The 16,571-nt window shown below is 43.3% G+C and overlaps 1 protein-coding gene across 1 annotated transcript in view; it reads right to left on the bottom strand.

The window, feature by feature from the left end:
• Positions 1-16,571, bottom strand: part of LOC130115388 (cytoplasmic dynein 2 heavy chain 1) — a 360,238-nt gene that overhangs the window by 279,344 nt on the left and 64,323 nt on the right. The window contains exons 35-37 of the mRNA XM_056283019.1: positions 10,737-10,887; positions 2,271-2,476; positions 345-527 (exon numbers count right to left, since the gene is read on the bottom strand). Of these exons, the coding sequence (XP_056138994.1) occupies positions 345-527; positions 2,271-2,476; positions 10,737-10,887 (540 nt within the window). The remainder of the gene's footprint in view (positions 1-344; positions 528-2,270; positions 2,477-10,736; positions 10,888-16,571) is intronic.

The following is a 16,571-nucleotide window of genomic DNA, read 5'->3' as shown; positions in this document are numbered from 1 at the left end:
AGTACCCACAGTGGGTTTTTTTTTTGTTGCAATTTTAATTCACACCGTAAACAGTGTTTGAATGATGTGATACTGAATAAAAGAGCTTTGTTTATCAAACTGTATTAATTTAAAATCAGCAACACCTTCTCTCACAAAACCATTGATAGAAAAAAATTAGAACAAATACCAGTACTTTGATATAGGTGGTTGACAAAAGAACTTTGTTACACATGTGTTCTTCCGTATAGTATAGATATTGATTCATGAATTCCAGGCAAATCATCTCTTAGGCAAAAATGTGAATACAACTGTTTTGGCATGAAAACTTTGAAATGCTTTCCAAGGGTCTCTCTTCTCCATACCTCATCACAGTTGAACACCAGCACCTGGCGTCCAAACAGCCCCCCCAGGGCTTTCACTGACTCTGTCTTGCCTGTGCCAGCTGGCCCGTAGGGGTTCCCTCCAAGACCCATCTTCATGGCCTGCGTCAGAGTCAGGTAGCACTTATCAGTCAGTGGTGTGTGCACCAGCTTAGCTGCATTCCCCTGCGGGGGGTGGGGGTGGGACAGAATGGTGAGATTAGTTAAGAGAGACATACATGCAGGTGTAAAGACGAAAGGAGAGAGATGGAGGGAGTGATATAGCCAAATTACAGGGAAGGAAGGGAGGGAGAGAAAGGATGGTATAGTGTGACTGATGATGGTGAACTTCTAGACCAGCTGAGTTAGAGTTTTGCAGAGGAAATGCAGAAGGGGCAAGGACGGTACATCATGTTCAATATCTACTGGAGGAATCTTTATACCAACAGTGCCTCCTTGTGGTAAAAAAAGGAAGAAATCTAGGCTTCTGGAAAATTTAATTTTTTTTTTAGTAAAAGATCGCACGATTTACATTATAGTTGTGATTCTCTCTTATCTTTAGTTGTGAGGCAGTTTCTTTTCTTGTATTCCCTAACTATTTAACTGATATGCAAAATAATTATATATTACAATATATACTATTCTTAATCATATCAGAATAGTAGACATCCTGACAAAGAGCTTCCTCTTACAAAAGGGGAGAGTGAAGGGGGTCTTCTCCAGAAAGCTTCATCAGCTGGATCTCTTCAAGGCTCTGTGCTGTCTTAGCTCTTGTAAATATACAGACGAATGTGAAACCAACGTAAAGGCAGATTCATTATCAAGTTTGCCAACACTTCTGTCAGTGTCAGTCTGCAGCAGGAGGGCGAGTCTGGGAACGCTCTTGTGGTTGAGAATATATTCTGAGGTGGTGCAGCTTACACCTTCAACTGAACACAAAAAAGATTGAAGACACGGTCGCTGACTTGAGTTGACCATGATCAGTAATCAGGATACTGAATGTGATGAGCCATAAGTGCTTGGGTACCACACTTTACAACAAGCTGAACTTTGAGGGCAATACTGTCCTCTGTAAAAAAGTACACCACCTATGACTTCTTTTAAATAAATATTTTAAATGTCATCATACCATAATGACTGTTTTATCGAAGCTTCTTGTAATTATGTCGACATTGTGTTTTGTGGCTGGGTTTGTCAATTTGACTCTACAAAACAAAAACAGACTAAACTGGATGGCCAGTACCGCGTGCAAGATAATTGTATTGCAGCAGACCAGGCTAATTGAAATCTATATGAAGCGTGTCATTAGAAAAGTTAATAACATCCTTGATTGCCCTGAGCACCCGCTGTTCATTGAGTTTGACCTGTCACCCTCACGTAAACAATTCATTACCCCGAGACTCAAATTATACAGGACAAGGTCTTCCTTTGTTCCACGGACCATCAGTTTTGTACATAATATTGTATCTTATACATAATATATTATTTTTTCAGACATGAAGTGTTGCTCTTTATGTTTTTAATCCTGATAATGCAAACTGACTGCTTGACTTGATTGACTGGTCGATAGTTATTGAAATATGAGTATGCACATCAATTAGTTTTACATTAGGGAGAAGTGGTTGAACTGGTGACTGGATGTATCTATCTGTATTCTCCATTTCAGTTCTGATTACATGGCAGCACTTTTCTAGGCCAAGGTAGACTTATGCATCATAACTTCAAAATAGTTAAGAGTATTATTATACTTGGTATTGATAAATTTGGCTAGACCATGGGTGCTAATGTGAAGCATACATGTGCATCTAGCGGTGCTTGCAGGATCTAATTCCGCCAAGCCGTTCTACACATTATATATAGTGTGTTGGTGCATGAATGCATGTATACGGCAGAGGTATAGTTTGTGTATATTTGTAAATGCTTGTGTACCTGGTATTCGTAAGTATAGATGAACTGTGCGTCGACCATGTGTATGTGGCAATATTTGTCTGGTCCCATGTAGAAGCGCAGCTGCTTCCTCCAGGCCCAGGCATCCAGGCTGCTGACTCCTGCTTGGCTCAGCTGCTTTACCACACTGATGTTGTGGATGATGTCCAGGATTAAGGCCTTCAGCTTCAGCTGCAGGACACTAGACTCTACACGGAATTTCACACGGACACAAAAAAAAATTTCAAAAATGCTAGCATGATAGGGAAAGTAAGATATCTCATAAGCAAAAGAGTAGCCATTTTTCTACATTATTCCATGGTTGATCCATTCATTAGCTATTGAAATACCGACTGGGCCAGCACACACCCATCAAATTTGCAACCTATCTTTAGGCTGCAGAAACGTGCAGTGGGATGGACATATTGAATCCTCCGCAGACCCAAGAGCTCACGTATTACCTTTGTTGCATTAATATGGTTTACTAAACGTTTACCAAGTCAATCAGTTTGTTCACGGCTCAATCAATAAAAAACTGACTTTTTTCCCCCATTTTTTTTATACCACTGACAACGGTGCTCATGAATATTCCACCAGAAATACATTTCAGCTTAGACCTCCTCAAACACGAAAAACCTCTGCTCTGTTTGGTATTACTCTTAAAAGCCCCAAGATATGGAATTCTTTTCCACCAAACATGATCAATCTTTCTCCACTATGCTTCAACAAAGCAGTAAAAAGGCCTTTTGTTAAACTGGCAATCTTATCCCCTCCAGGCAGAATTATGCATTTGGTCATACACGCGTGTATGTATGTGTGTGTGTCCGCAGCTAATCTTGCAAACTACTGGGACCTATCAGCCTAAAATTTGTTGCGCACGGTTATGACTGTATGATGAAAAACCTCTCGTTGTTGCAGTGATTAAAAACCATCAAAAAACGTTTGTTCTCCCTATCGGCACACCCTCTCTTCATTCACTCTCTAGATTGCTCACCAATGCATATACAGAAATATACACCCTGACAGACAAACACATCCTCCTCCTGCTGTTCCTGAAGGCAGAGAGGTTAGCTCCCACTCCCCTGCCACATTTTATGGTGCATCCACTCAGACAAGGTCATTAGATTAGCCTGCCAGCTATTACTTTAGCTGCTCTAATCAGTACTTCCACTCTATAGCCTCTTTAGCCTGCCTTGTGGCGAGTTGAAGAGAGCCAAAATCGTTTTGTGTAATGTCATGGACATGAGCCTTGCTTCAAGTGTGAACAGTGCATAAGAGATAATTTGACTAAAACATAAGAGCTGGAAGATGTCTTTCAGTGCTTTAAATATATTTCTGAGGTTGTTATTTGTGGAAACCTGTTCCTTCGTCTTCTCTAGAATCAGTATTTATTGGCTTTAAATATGTCGACTAATAATAACGAGATAACATTGCCAGGGTGAGGTGTCTAATATTCTAAAAATAAAGTATAGTAAAATCCCAAAGGTATTTGGCAAAAAAGAGGAGTGACACAGAGGAATTATCGAAACTAAATCTTTGTTTCTAGTGGTTGTCATTTGCTCTGATATTGCAATTGAATTATGTGCCGAGTGACCTTTGCATGAGATTTACCGTAAAGTTTGAATTAGGTTGAAATTTATTGTGAAATCACACTTCTGTCATGGTTACAGAGGGGCTTTTTTCACGTCACACATGAATAGTTGACAAAACAAATGACCCTTTTCATGGCAATACTGCCAAACAATCAGGCAGACATTTCAGTTGTATCTACCATAAGATCAATTCAGAGTTTTGATTTGAATTCAAATCCTCCATGATTTTTTTTTGGATTTCTCCCCCCTTTTTCTCTGAATTGTATCCAGCCAATTACCTCACTCTTCTGAGCCATCCCGGTCACTGCTCCACCCCCTCTGCTGATCAGGGGAGGGCTGCAGACTACCACATGCCTCCTCCGATACGTGTGGAATCGCCAGCTGCTTCTTTTCACCTGACAGTGAGGAGTTTCCCCAGGGGGACTTGGCACATGGGAGGATCACGCTCTTCCCCCCAGTTCTCCCTCCTCCCTAAACAGGCACCCTGACCGACCAGAGGCAGCGACCGGGACACACACCCACATCCGGCTTCCCACCCGCAGACACAGCCAACTGTGAATGTAGAATCGCCCGACCAAGCCGGAGGTAACACGGGGATTTGAACTGGCGATCTCTGTTGGTAGGCAACGGAATAGACCACCATGCCACCTGGACGCCCTATGAATTCAAACTATGTGGGAAACCCTCACCTCCCCTGCCAAATTTGATGCAGTCATTTATTAAGCTGCCGTCATTACATTAGCCTGGCAGCTATTACTTTAGATGCTTTAATAAGCTGCCACTCTGTGGCCTCTTGTGTCTGGGCTAGCTACCAAGGAAGTCACACAAGAGCAGTAATTTAGTGTTTATCTCTCAGCACTCAATAACAGCCCAGATTCTGATCAGAGCATATTCATTAACAACCACATGAGGGAGTCCATCACCAGAATGAAGCAGAAGGGTAGACTGTTACTACATGTTTGGGGAGTAATTTAGATTAATATCATTAGGAATGTGACTAACACTGAACACATAACCCAAAAAACCAGGAAGCTAAAAAAATAGGAAAAAAACCCCAGAAAAATAGCAAAAATAATTGCAGCTAGCATCAGAAAATCTGAAATCCTGATAATAAAAATCATATTCTTAACCAATAAGATTGACATGTTTATCACACTGCCATACAAAATTATTCTGAAATTACTTAAGGCCAGAAACACATCTGTCTTAAATCCCTATCTCAGTTATCCAGGGACTAAGATTTCACATACAAATAAGATAAATTCAACTGGACAACTAAAGTCAAGGTTCTTCCACCTGACATCAGAACTGAAAAGTGTTCTCAAACCTAGGTCAACAGTCTAGTGGAGTGTATTATGTCTTTGTGTGACAACTATCTCACAACCTCATATCTTTTCAGTCTGCGAGGAGAGAAATTAAGTGCTAGTATGGTTAAGAAGCTGCAGCACAAAAAGTAATGATAGTTTAAGATGGCTGGTCAGGAAAAATAGACTAATATATTATGGATTTAAAAAGGGAAAGGCAGAGAGGTTGCTTATCTGCAAAGAGTCATAAGTAACAGACACAGAACACCCAAATTATGGTCATACTTTTGTCACAGGGTGATGTGTGTATGTGTATGAGGGGATGTATTTGATAGCTGGTGCTAGTGGTGCTGTTTTGGGTGTGAACTCTCTAGGCTTTCACGGGGTTTTACGTTGACCTGGAAAGACACTTGGGTTCAGCATGTTGTGATTGATGCACTGAGCTCTGTAGGGGATTTCACACCTGTCCCATGACAGCTAATGAAGAGATGTGCATGGCAGGTGTGCCGTGTGTCGGTCGGGAGAGAAGGCGAGCTTGCGGACGCCGTGACAAAGCAGTGCGGAAGAGACTTGGTGTGCAACGGAGCTCATGAAAAAGGAAGACGCCAGGTTACGGCCTGGTCGTGCATAAGGAGAGTGTAGAAGCTGGGAGAACAGCTGACGTCCCGTAGGGAGCCACAAGTGAGGCAGAGGGAAGGATGCGGAGCTCGGCGTACACAGCACACTGTACCGGCAGGCTGCTGCAAGACAGAGAGACACAGTTCATGGGAAAGCGGAGGGATGAAAGTGCGGTTCACCCCTCCTTCAGTTAAGTCCCACTTTCATATTTGCTTGTTGAACTGTTGAACGTGAGGAGGCGATACAGGTCCATACAGTAACATCAAAGGTGTAGCAGAAACTGATAGGAGGTAAATAGAAAATAGCCCTTCCTTTGTGTTTATTTCCTTTGGCTTTTCGTTTGACCCATTTGGTTTTGTTGTTGTTTTGTTTTTTGGCAGGAATATTTGTTTTTTTGGTTGCAGTTTATTTAGTTAACAGATAATTTTGGCTCACCCAAATGAGTATGAGTAAACATATTCTACCTTATATCCTATGAATTGATGCAGTGGGAGACGATTCGCCAGTTGGAGACACCGCAAGGCGGCCAGGGATTGGAGACCGCACGCATGCTCCACCGTCTGCAGTTAGTACAAAATGCTGCTGCTCAGCTCATTACCGGGACAAAAAGGCATGACCATATCACTCCTGTGCTTGCCTCCCTATACTGGCTCCCTCCCCGTTATATTTCGGATTGATTTGAAAATTTTATTGCTCACTTTTAAGGCCTTAAACAGTTTTGCTCTTACTTACATTTCCAATTTAGTGACCTGGTATATGCCCTCTCGACCATTAAGATCCGCAGATGTAGCCCTGCTGGTTATCCCCAAGTCTCGATCTGTCACAAAGGGTGATCAGGTTTTTGCTGTGAGAGTCCCCCCACTATGGAACTCTCCTCCGGTCAAACTAAGACTAACCAAGTCTCTTGCTTCTTTTAAATCTCATCTTAAAACTTTTCTTTTTATGAAAGCTTTTATAAATGTTTTGATATTTGTTTGGGCGGCATGGTGGCGCAGTGGTTAGTGTGGTCACCTCACAGCAAGAAGGTCCTGGGTTCCAGCCCCAGGTAGGCCAACCTTGGGAATCGCCCCAGGTCATTCTCTATGCGGAGTTTGCATGTTCTCCATGCGTCTGTGTGGGTTTCCTCCGGGTGCTCCGGTTTCCTCCCACAGTCCAAAGACATGTAGGTCAGGTGAATCGGCCATATTTAATTGTCCCTGGGTGTGAATGTGTGTGTGTGTGTGTGTGTGTGTGTATGTTGGCCCTGTGATGGACTGGTGGCTTGTCCAGGGTGTCTCCTCACCTGCCGCCCAATGACTGCTGGGATAGGCTCCAGCATCCCCGCGACCCAGAGAGCAGGATAAGCGGTTTGGATAATGGATGGATTGATGGATGGACAATGTTTTGGGGTTTTGTTTTGTTTTGTTTTTGTTTTGTTTTTTTGTCATTTTTAACAATTTTATCCTGTTCTGTGAAGCATTTTGTAACCTTATTTTGAAAAGTGCTATATAAATAAAGTTTATTATTATTATTATTACATGTGCTTTTTGTTTGTTTCCCTATTTTCTTAGGTGCAAGGTCTGGCAGGTGGGACGGGTTGGGGGAGGTTTGACTGGATGGGATATTGGAGGGCAGTATGATGGGAGGGTGGGAGGGAGGTGTGACTGTAGTAGGGATGGATGGGTGGGTGACGTGCAGGTAAGGTAGGGAAACGGTGTTATTGGGTTAAGAGGGGTGTTATTGGGTTAAGAGGATGTGAGAAGTGGGTGGTCGGGTATATTGGATAAATAATGTACAAACTGTCTATGTATGTCGATAAAAGTTTATTTTTCTGTTTGCACACAAAATTTATAGAGATTTAAAAAAATTTTTTTAAAAAACACCGAGTGTTTAATTCCATCTATCCCCTCTGGTGGGTCAACCACTGCTGGGTGACGGAAAACATGCCATTACACACGCAACACTTAGGGTTTTTGGATGGAATGTTGCAAAAGACACATTTGTATTCCTCTATATTACTGCAAATGTAACGGATTTCATCAGAGGCTGGCTGATTTATACCTTGTCTGTTTTTCACATAGCTTGTGGGCCTGTGCGTTCACTGACTGTAGTAGGGGAATGTGTCATGCAACGCATCTTGGAATGCTTCATTTGTTTATTTATTGTTCTATTCTTTTGACTTATATGCATTTTTGCCCTTCGCCTGGTCCTCGTGTGAGTCTGCATGCAGGGCCATATGAGGGTGGCAGTGTGCATCTCTTGCCAAAGTACTGATCTGTCTGTTGTCTGACATGGTGATGACTGTTGCTTGTCTGTGAGTTTGTGTATGTCTGGGTAGACTGTGGGAACTGAATTGCTCTTCTGGGATGAATAAAGTTGTATGAATCTGAATCATCATTGTGTCACCTTGTTTGGCAAAAGATAGCAAACATTTATTAGAGTGAGAAGCTTTGAGAAACACTGAGCCAAGAGAGTGGAAACTGTATACAATGACTCAGCCTCGATGGTTCTGAATCTTTTCTTGACAGCCTCTAGAAAGGTCATTTTCATCGTTTTTATACCCATGTCCTCCTGGTTCTCCCGAGCAAGCAGCCGTTTTAGCACCGTGACTGAGGGGATAACTTCAGCTGCAGAGGAGGTGGAGGAGCTAATCTGTCTGGCCAGTTCTTCAAATGATGCCAAAACAGCGATGGTTTTCTCCAGAAAAGCCCATTGGTTGGCTGTCAGGGTCGCTGCCAGGTCGTGGTCAGTGCCATATGATGAAATCGATCGCTTCTGCTCCAGTAGACTCTCGACCATATAAAATGTGCTGTTCCACCTCGCAGCCACGTCTTGGTGCAGATGTTTGCTGGGCATTTGAAAATATTTCTGGATATCCTCCAGGCGTGTAGGAATCAGGAAACAGGAATCAGGAAAAATGTATTTGTCATTTCATATTACGTACTATGTACACAAAAGAAATTAAATTCTGTTTCCCCCAGCATGCCTGTAGTAGCCAGTGGTGAGTGTTTAAAGTGCCCAATTATCTTTCGAGCATTTGCCAGCACATCGCTCACACTTTGCTGTGATAGTAGCCCTTCGTGCACCAACAGCTGGACCGAGTGGGTGAAGCATCCCAAACTCGACACGTCCATCTCGTCCATTGCTTTCTTCATGTTGCTTGCGTTGTCGTGCAAAATAACATGAAGGTTGGACTTGGGGATGTTCCATTTTACCAGCATCCCTTCAACTGTTTTGGCCATTAACATGCCAGTATGTGACCCACAGAATTTGTTTGCTTGCAGCACCGCACTTTGAAGAGCAAATGTCGAAGGTGTGTTCACCCAATGTGCAGTTAAACTGAGCAAAGACATTGGGCATACGTTGGCGCTCCAAATGGTAGTTGTAAAGCTAATTGCCTGCATGTCTTTTAGCCAAAATGAGATGTGTTACCTCACTGTCTCGTATAGTTTAGAGAGGGCAGTTTCAGAAATGTATTTGCGACCTGGTAAACTGTACCTTGGCTCCAAATGATCCATTAAGTGACGAAATCCCACATTTTCGATGACCGACAGGGGTTGGTCATCCAGAACAATGAATTCGACAAGATCGTCAATTATCTTTGTCACTGACCAGCTGCATCTCAGTGTGGTATGGCAACTGCACCTCAGAAGACCAGAAAGCTCTGCAGCGGGTCGTCAAGGCGGCCCAGCATATCACCAGTGCCCAGCGCCCAGCCATAAAAGACATTTATCACAAACGCTGCCTTCGAAGGGGTCTGAGCATCAGCAGAGATCCCACGCACCCCAACCATGGACTGTTCTCCCCCCTGCGGTCTGGGAGGCGCTACAGGAGCCTCAGAGCCCGCACTACCAGGCTCACAAACAGCTTCTTGCCACAAGCTGTTGCCCACCTGAACCTGGCTACCCACTGAATGTCTGTAGATTTTTTTTTTATATTTTGTACTCATGCTCTTTTTTAACTTATTTTTAGCTTTTGGTCTTCATGTGTGTATCTTATACTGTGTTTGCTGTGTTTGTCTGTGTCTGTCTTGCACTGTTTGGTGAAGCCACAGCCCTCATTTCATTTTTAACATGTGCCTGTACATTGTTTTTAATGACAATAAGCTGAACTGAATTGAATTGAATTTTGGGCTGTCTTTGTGGAATTTATTGCATCGTTGGAATATGGTTTCCAATATTTGCTGCTGCAGTTCATGCTTTTTTCCCCCCTTTTTCTTGTTGAACTCATCGTGCTCTTTCACGTGATGCATCTTCAAATGCTTTACAAGTTTGCTGGTGTTGAAATTGGCAACAGTAGTGCCACCCCTCGAAACGAAAGACTTACATACTGTACACGTTGCCGTTTTACCGGTGGGATTGTGCAGTGTAAAATTTTCCTAAATTGCTGACATTTTGCTAGCGTTCCACTAAATTACATGAAAGCAATTCTTCTTCGCCACTCTAAAACAGAAGCAACACAGTGGAACTTGCTGTGTAGGCTACTGTTTTAGAGCAGCAAAAAAGAATTGATTTCCGGCAAAACGGCCATTTTATCCAGGTGAAACTAGTTTAAAGTTGATCCCGTTTCGGGGCTAACAAGTTACAGGATATCAGATCAGTGCATAAACTTACGTACTCACCGATACCAGATCCAGCATTTTAGGCAGTATCGGAGGAATTATGATACCGGTATCGGAACAACTCTAGTTACAACTAGTTGTAAAGGTAATTCAAGCTATCATTTTCAAGCAATAGTTTTTGTTTTGATTTGGGGTCTTTTGTCCAAAGATATCACTAAAAAATTTAGATATAAAGGTACAAGACCATTTTTGGTTGCTACTTTAGTCGAATATTGCCTAGCTCTAGTGTAGACTACATCAATTCACACATACAAACCCACACAAGCATATATCTAAACTGAATGTCAGCAAACAAATTTGTTCACACATTAATATGGGCACAAACACAAACTGAGACACAATACAATGGCTGTACCTGTGTTAACATTTTCATTGGAGCTGTTGTCTACAGTGGTGTAGTGTTCAAGTTTAGCGGTGAGCTCCAGCTCCAGTTGCTGCAGACTCTGCTCTCTCAGAGCTTTCTCTACATCTTCGGTAAACTGGATCTGCTCTGCCAGGCACAGAATCTATACAGACGGGTCAAACGGGATGTTAGACAGTTTATGACAAGTAGGAAGGAATGTGCATAGATAGACCTCAAAGGGGGCTTGAGCACCCGCTGTTTGGCCTGCTAGACAGAGAGTGCCCTTTTGCTTGGGTGTTTTTTTTTAATACATAAATACATTCCTGTTTGCGCATAGCCTGCCCTGCTGAACAGATGCTGACTGAATCAAAATATCCGGTTGGGAGATTGCTTTCCCTGAAGCCCAGCCACTGAGGATGCACAAGCCAGTGCATTTCTTTTCGGGGGGGGGATTTTTTCCCCCTTTTTCTCCCCAATTGTATACAGCCAATTACATCACTTTTCTGAGCCGTCCCGGTCGCTGCTCCACCCCCTCTGCCAATCCAGGGAGGGCTGCAGACTACCACATGCCTCCTCTGATATATGTGGCGTCGCCAGCCGCTTCTTTTCACCTAACAGTGAGGAGTTTCGCCAGGGGGACGTAGCGCATGGGAGGATCACATTATTCCCCCCAGTTCTCCCTTCTCCCTGAACACGCACCCCGATCAACCAGAGAAGGCGCTAGTGCAGCGACGAGGACACATACCCACATCCGGCTTTCCACTCGCAAACAACTGTGTCTGTAGGGACGCCCAACCAAGTCGGAGGTAACACGGGGATTCGAACCAGCGATCCCTGTGTTGGTAGGCAACGGAATAGACTGCCACACCACCCGGAAGCCTGACAGTGCATTCTTAGTGCCCCTCCTAAGCCCGGATAAACGGGGAGGGTTGTGTCACGAAGGGTGTCCAGTGTTAAACCTTTGCCAAATTAAATATGCAGATCATAAATCAGATTTTTATACCAGATCCGTCAAGGCAGGGGTTCCCAATGACCGCCACCAGTACTGTTGGCCAGCAGGATACTGGTGGAAACTATGCTACTGTTGGGCGAAGGAGAAGGAGAAGGGAAAGGCATGTCCAGAACCAGCGGGCGAGGACGAAGGGTAGGAGTGTGGAGGTGAAAGTCAGAACTTTGAATGTTGGCAGTATGACTGGTAAAGGGAGAGCGCGGGCTGATACAATGGAGAGAAGGAAGGTAGATATACTGTGTGTGCAAGAGACCAGGTGGAAGGGGAGTAAGGCCAGGAGCATTGGAGGTGGGTTCCAACTCTTCTACCATGGTGCGGATGGGAGGAGAAATTGGGTAGGGGTAATTCTGAGGGAAGAGTATGTCAAGAGTGTGCTGAAGGTGAGAGTGTGTCGGACAGAGTGATGAGTATGAAGCTGGAAATCGAAGGGGTGATGATGAATGTTGTCAGCACATATGCCCCACACGTTTGGTGTGGGATGAAAGAGAAAGAAGAATTCTGGAGTGAGTCGGATGAAGTGGTACAGATTGTACCCAAGGAGGAGAGAGTTGTGACTGGAACAGACTTCAATGGGAATGTTGGTGAAGGGAACAGAGGTGATGGGGAGGTGATGGGCAGGTATGGTGTTAAGGAGAGGAATGTGGAGGGACAGATGGTGGTGGATTTTGCGAAAAGGATGGAAATGGCTGTGGTAAACACAAATTTCTAGAAGAGGGAGGAATACAGGGTGACATATAAGAGTGGAGAAAAATACACATAGGTGGACTATATCTTTTGTAGGTGGCGCAATCTGAAAGGAATTGGAGAGTGCAAGGTGGTGACGGGATGACGTAGCTAGGCAGCATTGGACGGTGGGCTGTAGGATAACTTTGGAAACCAAGAAGAAGAAGAGAGTGAAGGTACAGCCAAGGATCAAATGGTGGAAGTTGAAGGAAGACAAGACAGGCACTGGGTGGTAGTGAAGAGTTACCGGATGGCTAGGCAACCACTGAAATAGTGAGGGAGACAGCTAGGAAGGTACTTGGTGTGTCATCTGGACACAGGAAGGAAAATGAAGAGAATTGGTTGTGAAATGAGGAAGTAAAGCAAAGTATACAGAGTAACAGGTTGGCAAAGAAGTGTGATAGTCAGACAGATGAAGAAAGTAGACAGGAGTACGAGGAGATGTGGCGTAAAGCAAAGAGAGAGGTGGTGAAGGCAAAGGAAAAGGGGTAAGTTGAGTTGTATGAGATGTTGGACACTAAGGAAGGAGAAAAGGACTTGTACCGATTGGCTAGACAGAGGGACTGAGCTGGGAAGGATGTGCAGCAGGATAGGGTGATCAAGGATAGAGATGGAAATGTGCTAACAAGCAAGGAGAGTGTGTTGAGAAGATGGAAGGAGTACTTTGAGGGGATGATGAATGAAGAAAATGAGAGCGAGAGAGAGAGCGAGAGAGAAAAGTTTGGATGAGGTTGGAATAGTGAATCAGGAAGTGAAAGCAAGAATGAATTGAGGGTAGCTATGAAAAGGATAAAGAGTGGAAAGGTGGTTGGTCCTGATGACATACCTGTGGAGGCATAGCGGTGTTTAAGAGAGATGGCAGTGGAGTTTTTAACTAGATTGTTTAACACAAGCTTGGAAAGTGAGAGGGTGCCTGAGGAGTGGAGAAGAAGCATACTGGTATCGATTTTCAAGAATAAGGGTGATGTGTAGAGCTGTAGTACCTACAGAGGTATAAAGTTGATCAGCCACAACATGAAGATATGGGAAAGAGTAGTGGAAGCTAGGTTAAGAGGGGAGGTGATGATTAGAGATGCATCTGGCTGCAGACAAAATGGCGGACCTCCGCAAGAGGCACCTCCGCGGTTGACAGGAAACCAGACGTTGGTCTTCTTCGTGTTGTTTTAAAATTGCAATCCGCCATAAAACGGAAAGAAGAAGTAGAAGATACTGCGACAGCGGTAAGAAGATACTTTAAAAGGTTAGTTGTCTTTTCTAAGGTTTTATTCAATGTTGTCTATCAAACTTAATGTATCGAAGAATCCAGCGAGCGTGGGTATAACTGTTACCGATATGGAGAAAATACATTCGAAATGTCAAGTGGCTCTAAGCATTTAGCTAACGTTAGCTAGCGATGTTTCGTTGCGTAGTTGTTGCAGGTCATGTAGCTAGCTAAGCACTTATTAAAATATTTGTGTAAATGAATTAGTTTAATTGAGTTTAAAATGGATACTGTTTGAGTACAAACTGTTTGAATCACTTCTCCGCTAATGGACAGCGGCTGTAGTTAGCTGGTCGGATGCTCAGTCTGGCTAACTCCCAGAGCGTGCAGTGTAGCACGCAGTTAACGTTACTAGCCTTACAGCCAAGGTTAGCGGGCTACTACTAGCTGGCGAGTAGCCTATTGCATGATTACATTCATTTTATTTAGTGTATTTAAGAAAAATGTAATGCACAGCAATAACCTTTATAAGGAATTTGTTGAGAGTTTTATATGGGCACGCGCAGAACTGGTAAGTGCCCCGACGGCTTTGTGTGTATCACTGGTTAAAGTCACTTTAAAATAACAATCTAGAATGGCCCGAAATAATAATAATAATAATAATAATAAACTACATTGTTTTCCAGATGCACCCATCCATAATCCAGCCTGGAAGCCAGTTAGGACGCACAACCCACAGGTTACAGTTAGGTTGTCCTCTGTGTCCCAAATTTACCACCACACGAGAGGAAACCATTTTTAAACACCTGGATGCCCACATCCAAAATGCAGTGCATTTCCAAGGTAAGTAGATGAGAAGCAAGCAAGTTTGGAATTTTTTAAGCCCTCTTTCCCATTGAATTTACCATAGATGTAAAGGTCAACAGTGTTATTTGGAGTCAGTAGATCACCTTGGCAAGAAAGCAGAAAGTTACTTTCAAGGGACTGAGATTTGTTTTGTAATTTATTTAATTCACTGTTGGATGTGATAAAATTCATAATTGTACATTGTATATTTTATCTAAATTACATTTTTGTATTTTGTATTTTTTTTTTTTTGCTGTGAAGTTGTACTTTTTAAAAGTTGGATTACTGTTCCCTTGCAGACAAAATAATTTGCAGATGCAGCAGCCATGCCGAGGCATGGGTCATTACCACTGCCCGTATTGTGCAAAAATGATCATGCGCAAAGAGGATTTGACAATACATGTGACTGGATGCCAAAAACCATTGGTGCTACCCCTATCAGTGGCACTTTCAGCTGAAATCAGCCCATCTGTGCCATCCTCATCAGTAGGGTTAGAATCAGTAGTGAGTGTAGACCAGTGGTTCTCAACCTTTTTGGGGTCCTGGACCCCCTGCGTATTTTTGATCTACCCTGAGGACCCCTCCACCTGATCTTGGGGGAGGGGGGTTGCAATTTGATGGAAACAGTAGAAACTGCATTTTAAATTGCATTATAGCATTTATTCACTCTTTGGGGCAAAAATAAGAGCTTTCAGTTGTAACTTAGATATAGTTAACAAAACAGAATTCTTATACGGTAACTTTCAGATATATGTAACAAAACAGAATATGTATTCAGTAACTTTCAGATATATGTAACAGAATTTTTATGCAGTAACTTTTAACAATGCAAACGGGAGCGAGATCTCTTATTAAAATACAATAAATTACACTCGTGAAACAGATGTAATTAGAGAAAAAAGTCCTGTTCCCCTTTATAGTTTAGGTAGATAAAGGTCTCAGTCACATTTGAGTAAAATAATCCTATTTCTATAAATGTCATAGGATCTTTTTTTAAAGATATTTTATTTTCACGGACCCCTTGCAATTACACCACGGACCACTAGGGGTCCGCGGACCCCCGGTTGAGAAACACTGGTGTAGACCATTCATACACACTTCCTCCCGCAGCTTCAGTAGAGAGTGTAGACCCTTCGGACACACTTCCTCCCTCAGCATCCGTCGAGAGTGTAGACCCTTCGTTCACACGTCCTCCCTCAGCATCAGTAGAGAGTGTAGAGTTGCCCTCTTCACGTGTGACAAATCTAAAGTCAGTGAAGTGCCGTCACTGCTCTGTTGTTCTTTACAAAAAGAACTTGTTAGTACACATCGAAAGAAAACATGCAAGGCCAAAAGACATTACAGCTGCATCTCACCTTCAAAGCGTATGTGTGGATCAAACTCGTGGCCTTTTTGCCATCTCAAAAGGTACTCATGGGTTCGGTGTGCCCATACATGTACAACGTAAAACATGGGGCAAACAACATGTGAGGAAGTGTGAATTGGAGGACTGTCGTCAATATCGTTGCTTGCACAACGGAGTGGCCTCAGGCACAGTCTGTGTGAGCATATCCGGTCACTCGATTACTGCAGCAAGACTGCTACTGAGGAACCACTTAAACATGAGGTCCTTAAAGAAATGGTGGAATGCAAGTTTTTTGGAGATTCCAAGGTGGCCGCTTGCAAAAACAGGCAAAAAACAGCAGAGGAAGCTCATGCACCAATGTCTGTATTGGTGGAAGTTGGAGGTTCTCCAAACCAGATTTGTCTCTCCATACACGAGCCCAAAATCTACCACTACTGTTGTCTTGGCAGAGTCATGGTGACGTATAACAGAAAAAAAAACACCTGGCATTGCCCCTGCGCAAAGGCGCGTACATCATGTCCGCACAAGAACATTGCTAAATGGGACCCTTTCCAAACCCAGAAAGAACACATCAACTTGGTCCTCGAAGGAGCCACAAAATGTGCACCTTATGTCCCAACGACAGAGTTCCAGAGAGTCAGCTTCGTGTTGGATGTTCTGATGCCTGAGTTGAGGTTTAACTCAACCACCTAATCTTCGTTACATTGATTTCAATAATTGTCT

The sequence above is a fragment of the Lampris incognitus genome, chromosome 7 (assembly GCF_029633865.1).
Source record: "Lampris incognitus isolate fLamInc1 chromosome 7, fLamInc1.hap2, whole genome shotgun sequence".
NCBI classification, from domain to species: Eukaryota; Metazoa; Chordata; class Actinopteri; order Lampriformes; family Lampridae; genus Lampris; species Lampris incognitus.
The sequence above is the reverse complement of the archived record's forward strand: the minus strand, read 5'-3'. Positions and strand labels throughout refer to the sequence as shown.